The 14,853-nt window shown below is 45.0% G+C and overlaps 1 protein-coding gene across 4 annotated transcripts in view; it reads left to right on the top strand.

The window, feature by feature from the left end:
• Nucleotides 1-1,236: 1,236 nt before the first annotated feature.
• The window catches only part of LOC118377961 (unconventional myosin-XVIIIb), a 55,342-nt gene continuing 41,725 nt past the window's right edge, over nucleotides 1,237-14,853 (top strand). For 2 of the 4 annotated variants that reach the window (XM_052525503.1, XM_052525502.1), the window contains exons 1-13: nucleotides 1,237-1,446; nucleotides 5,631-5,781; nucleotides 6,775-6,912; nucleotides 7,165-7,632; nucleotides 8,029-8,092; nucleotides 11,244-11,356; nucleotides 11,504-11,671; nucleotides 12,292-12,502; nucleotides 12,645-12,787; nucleotides 12,979-13,079; nucleotides 13,151-13,214; nucleotides 13,333-13,477; nucleotides 14,593-14,763. In XM_052525503.1, the coding sequence (XP_052381463.1) occupies nucleotides 5,743-5,781; nucleotides 6,775-6,912; nucleotides 7,165-7,632; nucleotides 8,029-8,092; nucleotides 11,244-11,356; nucleotides 11,504-11,671; nucleotides 12,292-12,502; nucleotides 12,645-12,787; nucleotides 12,979-13,079; nucleotides 13,151-13,214; nucleotides 13,333-13,477; nucleotides 14,593-14,763 (1,825 nt within the window). In that variant the 5' untranslated portion in view covers nucleotides 1,237-1,446; nucleotides 5,631-5,742. Of the gene's footprint in view, nucleotides 1,447-5,630; nucleotides 5,786-6,774; nucleotides 6,913-7,164; nucleotides 7,633-8,028; nucleotides 8,093-11,243; nucleotides 11,357-11,503; nucleotides 11,672-12,291; nucleotides 12,503-12,644; nucleotides 12,788-12,978; nucleotides 13,080-13,150; nucleotides 13,215-13,332; nucleotides 13,478-14,592; nucleotides 14,764-14,853 lie in introns of those variants that run through there. The other 2 variants (XM_052525504.1, XM_052525505.1) reach the window with 2 other exon arrangements.

Here is a 14,853-nt window from a genome sequence, read left to right as displayed (position 1 = left end):
GAAGGTGTGTAGATTGATTGGTAAAAAAAAATATATTCAATCCAGTTTAGAATAAGACTGTAACATAACAAAATGTGGAAAAATTGAAGGGGTCTGAACACTTTCCGAATGCTCTGTATGCATGTGAAAACTCAGAATGATAAATCCTTACTCCACGTGCTTGACATATGTCACTTTATTCTGTGCCATCGGCTTTGAACGAGGCACCCAACTCATCCCTGGAGGCAGCCCGCTTATAAAACAAATGCAATTACTTTCACTCCTCCCTGGTGAACTCGGCCATTTGAATCCAATCCCCTGTCTTGCTTTATGAGGCTCTTCCTCTCTCAGCTGTAGCTGTCAGTCAGGTTAGAACGGTTTTGACTAGATGGGATACAGTTTATGTCAGAATTGGCCAGAATTGACTTTCCGCATCAGGTTAGGACAATTTACGCAGCAGGCTAGGAGAAGTAACGTAGCAGGTTAGGAGAAGTAACGTAGCAGGTTAGGAGAAGTAACGTAGCAGGTTAGGAGAAGTAACGTAGCAGGTTAGGAGAAGTAACGTAGCAGGCTAGGAGAAGTAACGTAGCAGGTTAGGAGAATTAGATTAAAGTTTGCAAAAGGGTGAGGGTTAACGTAACCCAATTCAGAGATACGTGGCTTTTTCTAGCAGTTGCTATGGAATGGGCTTTGGGCTTAGAGTTTGTGTGTGTGTTTGTTTCATTCTAACAACATCAACAGCAATCCAAATCCCAATAGCCAATACATTCATTCCAGCTTTCCACTCTCTCACCTCAGTCTCTATATGCCATTTATCCTTTGGGTTGTTTAGGCCTGAAGTCTAAACCTTAGACAAATGAAGATGCAGGAAGCCTTAGTTTGCTACAGCATCCTCTTTTACCCATTTCTTTGCCCCAACTGTATTCTCTCTCTCACCTCTCACTCTTTCTCTCTTTCTTTCTCTGTCCCCTCTCTCCCCTGTCATTTGCTAAATCCAGTTCTCCTAACAGGGTAGTATCCCCTACCACCTCCCCCAGTCCCACTATATTTATAACTCAATCTGGTGGCAAGCCAGCTGCCTCCCTTATCTGTGTGTGTGTGTCATAATGATAGAACTGTGTGTGTGTGTGTGTGTGTGTGTGTGTGTGTGTGTGTGTGTGTGTGTGTGTGTGTGTGTGTGTGTGTGTGTGTGTGTGTGTGTGTGTGTGTGTGTGTGTGTGTGTGTGTGTGTGTGTGTGTGTGTGTGTGTGTGTGAGAGAGAGATGGCTGAGATGGCTGTCTGTGTCACTCTATTTCTGACTGCATTGCTGGGAGCCCCATTCGGCTTGTCTGACTGTGTGTGTCGGTGTGTGTTTCTGTTTGACAGTGGGACAGTGAGCCTCTCTCTTTGGCCCCACAAGTTTCGGACTATACAGCAGTACATTTGGAGTTGAGCTAATACTGCGTTGAGTATTAGCCATCATAAAGGTAGGTGAACTTTGAGTTTAGTGTGTATGTGTGTGAAATGTCAGAGAATATAAGACAGAGACATAGAGTTTGTTCTCATTACTTTGTTTCTAGAGCCCTGGGTGGATCTTTGGACTGAGGGACAGATAGGGGAGAGAAGGTTAACGGAAAAGGAGAGAGAGGATGGGGTAAAAGAGACAAAGAAGGGCTGGGTAGGGTAGAGAGAGAGGACGGGTAGGGGAAAGAGGGTAGGGGAAAGAGGGTAGGGGAAAGAGGGTAGGGGAGAGAGGTAGGAGAAAGAGAGTGTAGAGAGGAGGGGTAGTGGAAAGTGGAGAGGGTAGGGTAGAGGAGAGGGCAGGGTAAAGGGGTAGAGGAGAGGACAGGGTAGCGGTAGAGAAGAGGACAGGGTAGAGGGGTAGAGGAGAGGGCAGGGTAAAGGGGTAGAGGAGAGGACAGGGTAGCGGTAGAGGTAGAGAAGAGGACAGGGCAGAGGAGAGGACAGGGTAGAGGGGTAGAGGAGAGGGGTAGTGTGGAGGGGTAGAGGAGACGACAGGGTAGAGGAGATGACATGGTAGAGGGGTAGAGGAGAGGACAGGGTAGAGGGGTAGAGGAAAGGACAGGGTAGAGGTAGAGAAGAGGACAGGGTAGAGGGGTAGAGGAGAGGACAGGGTAGAGGTAGAGAAGAGGACAGGGTAGAGGAGAGGACAGGGTAGAGGTAGAGAAGAGGACAGGGTAGAGGAGAGGACAGGGTAGAGGTAGAGAAGAGGACAGGGTAGAGGAGAGGACAGGGTAGAGGCGTAGAGGAGAGGACAGGGTAGAGGGGTAGAGGAGAGGACAGGGTGGAGGGGTAGAGGAGAGGACAAGGTAGAGGCGTAGAGGAGAGGGGTAGGGTGGAGGGGTAGAGGAGACAACAGGGTAGAGGGCCTGGTGTACAGGAGTTGCCTGAAAGTGTGACTGCTGTCAAAGACAGAATATAACAGTTCCCCATATAGGATGGGTTATGTCATGTTCTATCAAGTTGACAGGGTTGTCACTATTGATTTGGTGGATCACAAGAAAATTGGAGTCGCTTCAAGTGGGAGATAAAAGTTTGGAAACCGGCGGAATTGAGTCACCGTTCGCAGGAACATGCCATGGACACAGCATCATGGCTGAACAGATCTGACGAAGTTAAAACAGTTGCTTACATATCACCCAGAAATGTGTTGTGGTGAATCAACAGGTGAACACTGAAGTAAAAATATATATTAAGATGGCGGTCTGGATGTCATACTAACCAACATCATCACCCTCAGAGATGAGTTGACGTAGGCTTCATTGGTGTTGTGTTGATCAGAGACTGTCCCCAACAGGTCTGTCTTCCTGTCTGTGTGTCATACTACTAAACCAACCAGCCACAGTCTTTCTGACCTTGGATATACTGGACTTGCAATACCCAATATTTTCATAAAGTCTGTCTGTCTGTCTGTCTGTCTGTCTGTCTGTCTGTCTGTCTGTCTGTCTGTCTGTCTGTCTGTCTGTCTGTTTGCTTGTTTGTTTGTTTATTTATTTATTTACAACTGCCGGTGCTCTCATGTTAGCATATTTCCTACTGAGATTACTGTTCTAAAACATGTTCTTGGGTTTAAAATAATCAATACTGAAACTTTCAGATGAAGTTTGTGAGTGAATTAAACATGTTCAATTGCTTTCGTGAGCTTTTTCTCTCGATGCCCTGAGTTTTAGACAAGGGTTTAGCTATCTTTGAATTAAAGACATTTCCAATAACTTCATTTTCAATAATCACATTTCTTTTAAACTTTTTGCTTAATTATGGAGAAACATAAGAAGTGCAATACAATTTCCTATAACCTTTTTGAGGAGTAGGAACTTTGCTTAACATTATTATTAAGTCTATAGTTAAGGAAAAAATGGCAGTTAAGAAGAGATTTCTTCGAAAGAAGGTTTTGTGAATCTGGGCCCAGGGGAGTAGAGGTCAGGGTTGTAAGTGTGTCTGAGAAGTCCAATGGATCGGACAGCTAAGTCAGGCTTAAACCAGAGGAAAGGAGAGCTGTACACGAGACCCAGGTGGCGAGTGTGTTGGTGAGGGAAGAAACAGTAGTTTGTGAGAGATTGTGCAGACTTCAACTGTACATGTACTTCCTTGCATTTCCCTATGGGGCAGAATATAATCACAATAAAACATCAAGGAGTAGGCAGTGATTTAAAACCAGCATACACACAAATAACATCAAGGAGTAGGCAGTGATTTAAAACCAGCATACACACAAATAACATCAAGGAGTAGGCAGTGATTTAAAACCAGCATACACACAAATAACATCAAGGAGTAGGCAGTGATTTAAAACCAGCATACACACAAATAACATCAAGGAGTAGGCAGTGATTTAAAACCAGCATACACACAAATAACATCAAGGAGTAGGCAGTGATTTAAAACCAGCATACACACAAATAACATCAAGGAGTAGGCAGTGATTTAAAACCAGCATACACACAAATAACATCAAGGAGTAGGCAGTGATTTAAAACCAGCATACACACAAATAACATCAAGGACTTAGAAGAACCCTGGTTTAGAGACACCTTTAAGAAAGAAAAAAAGCACTTTTCAGTATATTAAATAAAATGTGAGAGTGCTTGTGTGCTTATGACTTCACTAGAAAGACTGATATTTCTGAGAGACAGCTGATTTGTGCGTGGCTGGTGTTGAGTGATCTGCCACCTGTCATGTATTCCACCTCGTCGTGAGGTGTTTCATCATGTGTTGTCAGCAGTGGTTACTACATCTCATCAGAAAACATGCTGCACCATAACACGTGATTCTGAACTTACTGTTTGAGAAACACTGCTCAACATACACTACATGACCAAAAGTATATGGACACCTTCTCGTCAAACATCTCATTCTGAAATCATGGGCATTAATATGGAGTTGGTCCCCTCTTTGCAGCTATAACAGCCTCCACTCTTCTGGAAAGTAACATTGATGCAGGGATTAGCTTCCATTCAGCCACAAGAGCATTAGTGAGGTCGGGCAATGATGTTGGGCGATTAGGCCTGGCTCGCAGTCGGTGTTCCAATTCATCCCAAAGGTGTTTGACGGGGTAGAGGTCATGGCTCTGTGCAGGCCAGTAAAGTTCTTCCACACCGATCTCAACAATCCATTTCTGTATGGACCTCGCTTTGTGCACAGAGCATTGTCATGCTGAAACAGGAAAGGGCCTTCCCCAAATTGTTGCCACAAAGTTGGAAGCACAGAATTGTCTAGAATGTCATTGTATGCTGTAGCGTTAAGATTTCCCTTCACTAAGGAACCATGAAAAACAGCCCCAGACCATTATTCCTCCTCCACCAAACTTTACAGTTGACACTATGCATTCTGGCAGGTAGAGTTCTCTTGGCATGCGCCAAACCCAGATTAGTCCACCGGACTGCCAGATGGTGAACAGTTCTTGTGCTGACGTTACTTCCAGAGGCAGTTTGGAACACGGTAGTGAGTGTTGCAACCGAGGACAGACATTTCCACTTCACAATAACAGCACTTACAATTGACCAGGGCAGCTCTAGCTGGGCAGACATTTTACGAACTGCCTTGTTGGAAATATGGCATCCTATGACGGTGCCACGTTGAAAGTCACTGAGGTCTTTAGTAAGGCCATTCTACTGACAATGTTTGGAGATTACATGGTTGTGTGCTCGATTGCATACACTTGTAAGTAACATGTGTGGCTGAAATAGCCCGAATCCACTAATATACTTTTGCATATAAAGTGTATCTTTCAATGTATACTTTATCCATCCCCACCTCTTTCTCTCTCTCCATCTTCCCTCTGTCTTTGCTTTGCCTGTTTCTCTCCATTCCTATACTCGTAGAAAAAAGGGTTCCAAAAGGGTTTTTCAGCTGTCTGCATAGGAGAACCCTTATTGGGTCCAGGTAGAACCCTTTTGGGTTCCATGTAGAACCCTCTGTGGAAAGAACCGATAAGGGTTCTACCTGGAACTAAAAGGTTTCTACCTGGAAACAAAAAATATTTTGCAAATGGTTCTGCTATGGGGACAGCCAAATAACCATTTTAGGTTGAAGGTATAAAAATAAAATTGAAGAGTGAATTTCCCTCTTTCTTCTCTGCCTATATTTGTCCCTCTCTATTTTCCCCTCTCTCCATCCCTCTTTCTCTCATTCCTGTTTCTCTCCATCCCAGGTTCACAGTGTCACCGTTTATGTGTTGACCCACCCCCACTCTGACATCACATCACGCTGACCTCTGACTGTTTGACCCCTCACCCCTGACTCCTCCCCCAGCAGCCGTTGCCATGGCACTTTCCTCACGCTTAAAGCTCTGGGAGCAGAAGGGAGGTGCAGAGATGATGTGGCATGAGGCATTTGTGTCCTAGAATAGTCTGGAATGGTCTTCACTCTGTTTGTGTTCTAGTTGTGTTTTCCCTTAATGTGTGTTCTAATGAGTCATGTTGAGGATGTTTGTAGTCTAGAATTATCAGCCTGTGTGATCTGGATTAGTTGTCCTATGTGTGGGCTACCGTATGTCCCACACACTGCTTTGCATCTCCCATCTGCAAATACAACCACTCCCGTGTGTACATACAGTAACCAGAGCATCACACACACACCCTACCTTCCTTCCTTACTCGCTCGCTCAATTAGTTATTTAATTCACTCCTCTATTACCAATCCCAATGTCATTCTTATGTCTCTATATGTTAGCATTATGGACCAGTAACATATTTAGACCACATCTGAGCAGAGGACAGGAGAGAGAGGAGAGCTGTTTTACTGACCTTTCTGTCCTCCTGTCTCCACAGTAACAGCAGGTTAAATCTAATCTGACCATTACCTCTGGTGGTATTAATAGACCAGTAATGAACTAGTCATTCACTAGTTGTTAAGTAGTTACACACCGTTGATATAATCTGTGTCAGTAATTCACACCTGTTTGTAGCCAATAGGAAACTCTGTGAACTCAACTGATCTGCAGTCCTCAAAGTAGATGATATTTGCTGTTCCACACTAGCATGTGTTTGTGTGTGTGTATAAGTGTGAAAGTGTGTGAGCTATCCTGCTATCACAGTATATTGCTGTTGAGCCTGTGCTGAGCGTAGACTGCATTGCATCTATTTCTAACAGTATATCTGACTCTGCATAGAAGCATTGGTCTGTGGCCCTGTTCAAATTACATTAACTGTCAAATATAGGTTAAAATACATTCTGTGAAAATACATCCCCTTTTCTACAAGGATAAAAGGATGAATGTGTACATTTGTATTTGAACAAGGCCTGTGTCTGTCATATCAGTCTTACCCTCTCCATCCCTCCATTCCACTCTACAGATAAAGGAGAAGAAGGAAGAGCCCACCTCTCCTCCGCCTCCTCTGTCAGCCCTACCGGGAGGCTTCCTCAAACAGCTGGTCAGAGAGACAGAGAAGGAGACCAAACAAAAAGAACCTGAGGTCAAAGAAGAGAAGGTGGTAAGATAAAGAGATGAAGGGGTGAAAGAGAGTGGAATTGAAGGATGGGGATGGAGAGAGTGAGGGAGGAGAAGAGGAGAAGATAGAAAGGGATGGAGGGAAGGGTGGAGTTAGAACGCGAGAGAGACAATTGGAAAGGAATAACCTGTTTCTTCCGAGGGTCGATAGCAGGTCAGCCAATGGTGAAGTAAAGGCAGGAGGGTGCTTTGTGTTTTTACTTACCGTGGTGGTGTCCATCTTGTATCTTTACAGCCCAGTAAACTGAGTGACAACCTGGTGCAGCAGTTCCTCCTCCCAGACCAGACTCCACCAATCCTGGAAGCTGAGATGGCACTACGAAATGAGCATTTGGTCAATGGAGAGCGAGGCCGCCACTCCAACCAATCAGATCTCAAGACCTCCTCGCCCCCGCAAATAATTTCCCCCGAAATCAAGACCCCACCCTTGGGGGACACAGCCAAAAAGGAAGTGACCTCAGAGCCACAGAAACAGGAAATGACGACAGAGCAGCTGAAGCAAAAACAAGAAGTTACATCAGAGCTGCAGGGGCAGGAAGTGAAGTCAGGGAAAGAGAATGTGACAAATGATGCCAAGAAGTCAAAGATGGAAGGAAAGAAAGAGAAGGAGAAAGAGGAGAAGAAAGAGGGAGTGATCGAAGAGAGACTGGAGCCTGAGGGGCAACAAGCAGACACCACCTTAACACAACACACGAGGAAAGAGGTATGATGTCACGTGGACCTATCATAGGATATCTACTGTGCATACCATATAAACACACACACACACACAAACACACACACACACCCCCTTACATACTTGCTCCACTGGGGCGTCGTAAAAGGAACACGTCAAAGCCTGCTTACTCCCTGGTTACATTGAAAACAATGTAGCAGGCCTGTTATATCACTGGAACCTCGACTTACTCACAGAACACACACACTGCATGCCGTAGAATACACATAGGAATTAGCATCTCTCACTTTCTCTCTCTCTCTCTCTCTCTCTCTCTCTCTCTCTCTCTCTCTCTCTCTCTCTCTCTCTCTCTCTCTCTCTCTCTCTCTCTCTCTCTCTCTCTCTCTCTCTCTCTCTCTCTCTCTCTCTCTCTCTCTCTCTCAGGTGAGGGATGTGTGGTATGAGATTGGCACTGTGTGGTACGTCCACAAGGAGGGCTTCTCCCTAGGTAAGTGGTGGTAATGTAGTGTAATGGTGATGCAGTGTGGTAGACTGCTGTGTGTTCTGAGGTATTGGGTTGCATTGGTTGTGTATTAATAGTACCTTGCTTTACCACTGTCCTCCTGTATCCAACCCTTCATACTGCGGGAGACATTTTGACAGCTACTAGTATCCTGACATACTGTATACTATATACTGATGTACTATACCAATAGTATTTGATGTACTATAGCAGTGTTTTGATGTACTCTACTGTAGTTTTCTGTAGAATATCTAGCCACTCAGCATTAATCCTATTCGTTTTTCATACGCCCACATATACACACATGCATATACTGATACACACACACACTCACACTGGTGATCAAAGATTAGGGATGCATATCAAATTCTAAGCCCCTGGTACATAAACCCTGCCGGGTAATCCCTGTATAGCTGTGCTGTGGGAGTAATAGTGAGAATATTACTGAGAATACAGAATAGAGCCACAACCAGGAAACCCACTAAGACTTCCTCTCTCTCCACAAAAACAACAACAACAATAAATCCTGTTGTGACAAATCTACAGTACTTACTGTAGCGTTAACAGTATTTACTGTAGTATACGAATATTATAAAATCTGCCTAAGAAAATATGCACATTTTCCCACCAGATTTAGTTTCCATCAAAACTGACTTGTGCAGATTAAAGGCTGTACGTGATGACGTAGTGCACCTAAAAAACACTTTCGCGCTAAAGTTATGATGTACTGAATAAAAAACATGAATTCATTGTGTTTCCATAGCATTTTCCACTCAATCGGTGGTTTTTCACACAAACTGTTGCAATAAATGGCAAAAATGATCAGTCTGGTTTTTGCTCATGTTCTCTAGACAACAGTTTGCTGATAAAGATGACAGGTTATATGTTGAGATGGATAAGAGCAAGATCATTCTTATTTGTTAATTGGCAGCTAAGTGAATTATCATCATGTCACTAGCATACAAATGAAGACCCATGATATTTATTGGAAAGGAGCATCAAGCTTGTCACTGTGCACTTTCACCACCCTGCGAAGTTCATCATATAACTTATTCCATCTATAGCCTAATAAACTGTGCATGCTTTTTGAAGTTGTAGTGGGAGGACAACACAACATGCACTACATGACCAAAAGTACGTGGACACCTGACGTCGAACATTGCATTCCAAAATCATGGAGTTGATCCCCCCTTTGCTTCTATAAAAACCTCCACTCTTCTGGCAAGGCATTCCACTATATGTTGGAACATTGCTGCGGGGACTTCCTTCCATTCTGCCACAAGAGCATTAGTGAGGTCGGACACTGATGTTGGGTGGTTAGCCCTGGCTCGCAGTCGGCGTTCCAATTCATCCCAACGGTGTTCGATAGGATGGAGGTCAGGGCTCTGTGCAGGCCAGTCAAGTTCTTCCACACCGACCTCGACAAAGCATTTCTGTATGGACCTCACTTTGTGCACAGGGGCATTGTCATGCTGAAACAGGAAAGGGCCTTCCCCAAACTGTTGCCACAAAGTTGGAAGCACAGAATCGTCTAGAATGTCATTCTATCTGTGCTGTAGCATTAAGATTTCCGTTCACTGGAACTCAGTGGTGGAAAAAGTACCCAATTGTCATACTTGAGTAAAAGTAAAGTTACCTTAATAGAAAATGACTCAACTAATAGTGAAATATACCTAAGTATCAAAAATAAATGTAATTGCTTTTCATTTTTGATTTTTTGAATTTATTTACGGATAGCCAGGGGAACACTCCAACACACAGACATAATTTACAAATGAATCATGTGTTCATGAGTCCGCCAGATTAGATGCTGTAGGGATGACCAGGAATGTGTGTGAATTAGATTACAATTTTCCTGTTTTGCTAAGCATTCAAAATGTAGTACTTTTGGGCATCAGGGAAAATGTACAGAGTAAAAAGTACAACATTTTCTTTAGGAATGTAGTGAAATAAAAGCTGCCAAAAATATAAATAGCAAAGTAAAATACCCTTACCCCAAAAAACTACTCAAGTAGTACTTTCAAGTATGTTTACTTAGTTACAGCAGTGGTGTAAAGTACTTGAGCATCCTAGCCTGAACCATGAAAAACAACCCCAGAACATTTATTCCTCCTCCACCAAACTTTACAGTTGGAACTATGAATTCAGGCAGGTAGCGTTCTCCTGGCATCCACCAAACCCAGATTCGTTCGTCGGACTGCCAGATGGTGAAGCGTGATTCATCACTCCAGAGAACGCGTTTCCACTGCTCCAGAATCCAATGGCGGAGAGCTTTACACTTCTTCAGCCGACGCTTGGCATTGCGCATGGTGATCTTAGGCTTGTGTGCGGCTGCTCGGCCATGGAAACCCATTTGATGATGCTCCAAACGAACAGTTCTTGTGCTGACGTTGCTTCCAGAGGCAGTTTGGAGCTCTGTTGTGAGTGTTGCAACCGAGGACAGATGATTTTTTGTGTGGCCTACCACTTCACGGCTGAGCCATTGTTGCTCCTAGACATTTCCACTTCACAATAACAGCACTTACAGTTGACCGGCGCAACTCAAGCAGGGCAGAAATTTGACAAACTGACTTGTTGGAATAGTGGCACCTTATTACGGTGGCATTCAATGACAATAAGGCCATTCTACTGCCAATGTTTGTCTATGGAGATTACATGGCTGTGTGCTTGATTTTACACACCTGTCAGCAACGGGTGTGGCTGAAATAGCCAAATCCACTCATTTGAAGGGGTGTCCGCATACTTTTGTAGTGTTTCTTTCCATGTGTGACTTCAAATTTACCTCCATATGATGGTTATTCTATCAACAATTGGGCAAGAAATCATTTCGAAATGCAATTTGTTGCATAATTAATTTGACAGACACTAAAAGATCCCACAAAGTCGAACAAACAAATTGTCTGTCGACATTCTGAAATTGTTCAAACACTTCCTGTTTCCATGACAGATTTCGTGTTTTTTTTTTTAATACAGTGTGACCTTACTTGCCAAAAAATCTGTGGATGGAGACATGGTTAATGATAAACCATGTCATAAGTCATAAGTCATATTTGAGTGACTAATGGATTTGTCCTGAGACTTCCCATTGGTAGGTTTATACTGAGCTTTTCTGTGATTGGTGGGTTCTGTATTCCAGCCACTCAGCTGAAGCCAGACGAAGGAACCCCAGATCTCCCAGCAGGCTTAGTGAGAGTCAGAATGGAGACAGATGGAACACTGCATGATGTCATGGAGCACGACATCCACAAGGTAGTCTCTCTCTCTCCCCTGACTTCCTCAGTCTTTCCTTTACCCTCTCTCTATTTCTTCTTCTCTCTCCATCCCTCTCTCACATGGTCTTTCTCTCAACAATATCTCTCCTTTCTGACATCTCTCTCCCTCTCTTTTTCTCTCCAGTTGAATCCCTCTGAGTTGGACCTGTGTGAGGACTTGAGTGAACTGCAGAGTGTGAATGAGTGTGGAGCACTCCACACGTTAACCAGTCGAGCTAAAGCCAGCCTGCCTCTCACACAAGCAGGACCCAACCTGCTCAACTTCTGGCCTCCGCTGAACCAACACGGCAAGGTTAGAGCACACACACACACACACACACACACACACACACACACACACACACACACACACACACACACACACACACACACACACACACACACACACACACACACACACACACACACACACACACACACACACACACACACACACACACACACACACACACACACACACACACACACACACACACACACACACACACACACACACACACACACACACACACACACACACACACACACACACACACACACACACACACACACACACACACACACACACACACACACACACACACACACACACACACACACACACACACACACACACACACACACACACACACACACACACACACACACACACACACACACACACACACACACACACACACACACACACACACACACACACACACACACACACACACACACACACACACACACACACACACACACACACACACACACACACACACACACACACACACACACACACACACACACACACACACACACACACACACACACACACACACACACACACACACACACACACACACACACACTTCCTGTAGTTCCAGTGGAACCAGGTGATAATTGAATATTGATGTCTCCTCTCCCTAGACCCCTCGCTCCCGTCGTGGGGACAGTGTGTGGGATGCTCCCCCTGCCCTGGCCGCTCTAGTCAGGCGTGTCTATGTCTCCATGGTGGGCACCCGCAAGGATCAGAGTGTGTGTGCGGTGGGACGCAGCGGCACAGGCAAGACCACCTCCTGCCAAGCCTTCACACACACACTCCTGAAACAGGCTGGTACTGCAGGAGACAGCATCAGTGGTTAGTACCTGTGTGTTCCTGCGTGCATGCGGAATGTCATGTGATATAAAGTATTTGTGTACAACGTATATGGAGTGTTGGAGGTAATAGCACATTGTGTATAATGTTATCTCTCCATCTGTTTGTGTCTGTGTGTGTCCAGTGGAGCGTATCCAGGCAGTATTCACAATCCTGAGGTCGTTTGGGTGTGTGAGCTCTCAGCACAGTGATGCCTCTTCTCGCTTCGCCATGGTTCTCTCTCTGGACTTCAACCATGCTGGACTGGCCTCTGCCGGACACCTACAGGTACACACACACACACACACATATAAGCACACACACTCAGACACACACACACAGGCACGCACACGCACACACAAACACAAACATGCACGCACACAAATTGTTGCCCATTATCAAAGTGTATTGCTTATACTGCTATGTACAATATCATTGTCTCAATGCCTGATAATTTATTCCTCTCTCCTCTCCTCCAGACTATGATGTTAGAGAAGTGGAGAGTGTGTCAAAAGATGGAGGGAGAGAGTAACTTCCTGGTCTTCTCCCAGATGCTGGCTGGACTCAGTACAGAGATGAGGTACACACACACACACGCACATGCACACACACACAAACACTCTTACATGACTTCCTGTCTCCTCCTGATAGGACGGAGCTGCAGATGCACCAAATCCCAGAGGCCAACTGTTTTGGAATAGTCCCTCCCACCAAGGTAACCAGGACATGTTGCTAACCTTTGTGTTTTTTGGCCATATTACTTACTCTACATACTATACATACTAATAGGCCCTGCTTCCTACCATCTGTGTTCTCCTCCATCCCTCCATCAGGTGGAAGAAAAGCAGCGTGCATCAGTGGCCTTCACCAAGCTGCTGGTTGCCATGGAAACTCTGGGCTTCTCGGCCAATGAGCAACGAGCAATATGGCATGTCCTGGCAGGGTTGTACCATCTGGGAGCAGCGGGGGCATGTAAAGGTATAGAGTTTATACCATAGACTGTACCATCATCTCTCTCTCCATACCATTTACTACAGTGCCTTCGGAAAGTATTCAGACCCCTTGACCTTTTCCACATTTTGCAAGGTTACAGCCTTATTCTAAAATAGATTAAATTGTTTTTTTCCCCCTCATCAATTTACATAGAATACCCCATAATGACAAAGCAAAAACTGATTTTTTTTTTAATTGCAAATTTATAAAAAATAAAAAACTGAAATATTACGTTTCCATAAGTATTTAGACCCTTTGTTGAAGAACCTTTGGCAGTGATTACAGCCTCCAGTCTTCTTGGGTATGACACTGCAAGCATGGCAAACCTTGGCACAGCTGTTTTCAGGTCTCTCCAGAGATGGGTTCAAGTCCGGGCTCTGGCTGGGCCACTCAAGGACATTCAGAGACTTGTCCCGAAGCGTTGTCTTGACTGTGTGCTTAGGGTCATTGTCTTTTTGGAAGGTGAACATTCACCCCAGTCTGAGATCCTGAGCACTCCGGAGCAGGTTTTCATCAAGGATCTTTCTGTACTTTGCTCCGTTCATCTTTGCCTTGATCCTGACTAGCCTTTTTGCCATTGAAAAACATCCCCACAGCATGATGCTGCCACCACCATGCTTCACCATAGGGATGGTGCCAGGTTTCCTCCAGATGTGACGGTCGCGGCCGGTTACGACAGAGCCTGGGCGCGAACCCAGAGTCTTAGATGGCACAGGACACGCTGCAGTACAGCGCCCTTAACCACTGCGCCACCCGGGAGGCCCTGGGTCTGAATACTTATGTAAATAACCTGTCTTTAATAACCTGTTTCATTATGGGTTATTGTGAGGTTTTATTTATATGTCATCCATTTTAGAATAAGACTTAACGTGATAACGTGATAACATTTTTATAAAGTCAAGGGGTGTGAATACTTTCCAAAGACACTGTAGATGATACTTTATATAGTTTAGCTGTTAGTGGGACCTATGAAAACATGACAGTCATGCCAATACTTTCTTTTTCTGTTTTCCACCCTCTTCTTTTCTTTTTCCCTCCCGTTTTTCTCCCCTCCCTTCCTTCCCCTGTCCTCCTCTCCCCACCTGCCTTCCTTACCCCAGTGGGGCGTAGGGCGTTTGTGAGTTTCGACAGTGCCCAGGTGGCCAGTAGTGTATTGGGGTGTGAGGGGGAGGAGCTCCACACAGCAGTGTTCAAACACCACCTCAGACAGCTGCTGCAGAGAGCCACCGGGGGCGGCAGAGAGAGACACGCTACTACTGATGCAGAGGAGGGTAAGATAGAGACACATAGGTACCCGCAAGCAGGCAGGCACGCACGCACGCACGCAGGCGCACACACACACACACACTCTGTCACTCCAA

This window comes from Oncorhynchus keta, chromosome 9 (assembly GCF_023373465.1).
Source record: "Oncorhynchus keta strain PuntledgeMale-10-30-2019 chromosome 9, Oket_V2, whole genome shotgun sequence".
Classification (NCBI taxonomy): domain Eukaryota; kingdom Metazoa; phylum Chordata; class Actinopteri; order Salmoniformes; family Salmonidae; genus Oncorhynchus; species Oncorhynchus keta.
The sequence above is the reverse complement of the archived record's forward strand: the minus strand, read 5'-3'. Positions and strand labels throughout refer to the sequence as shown.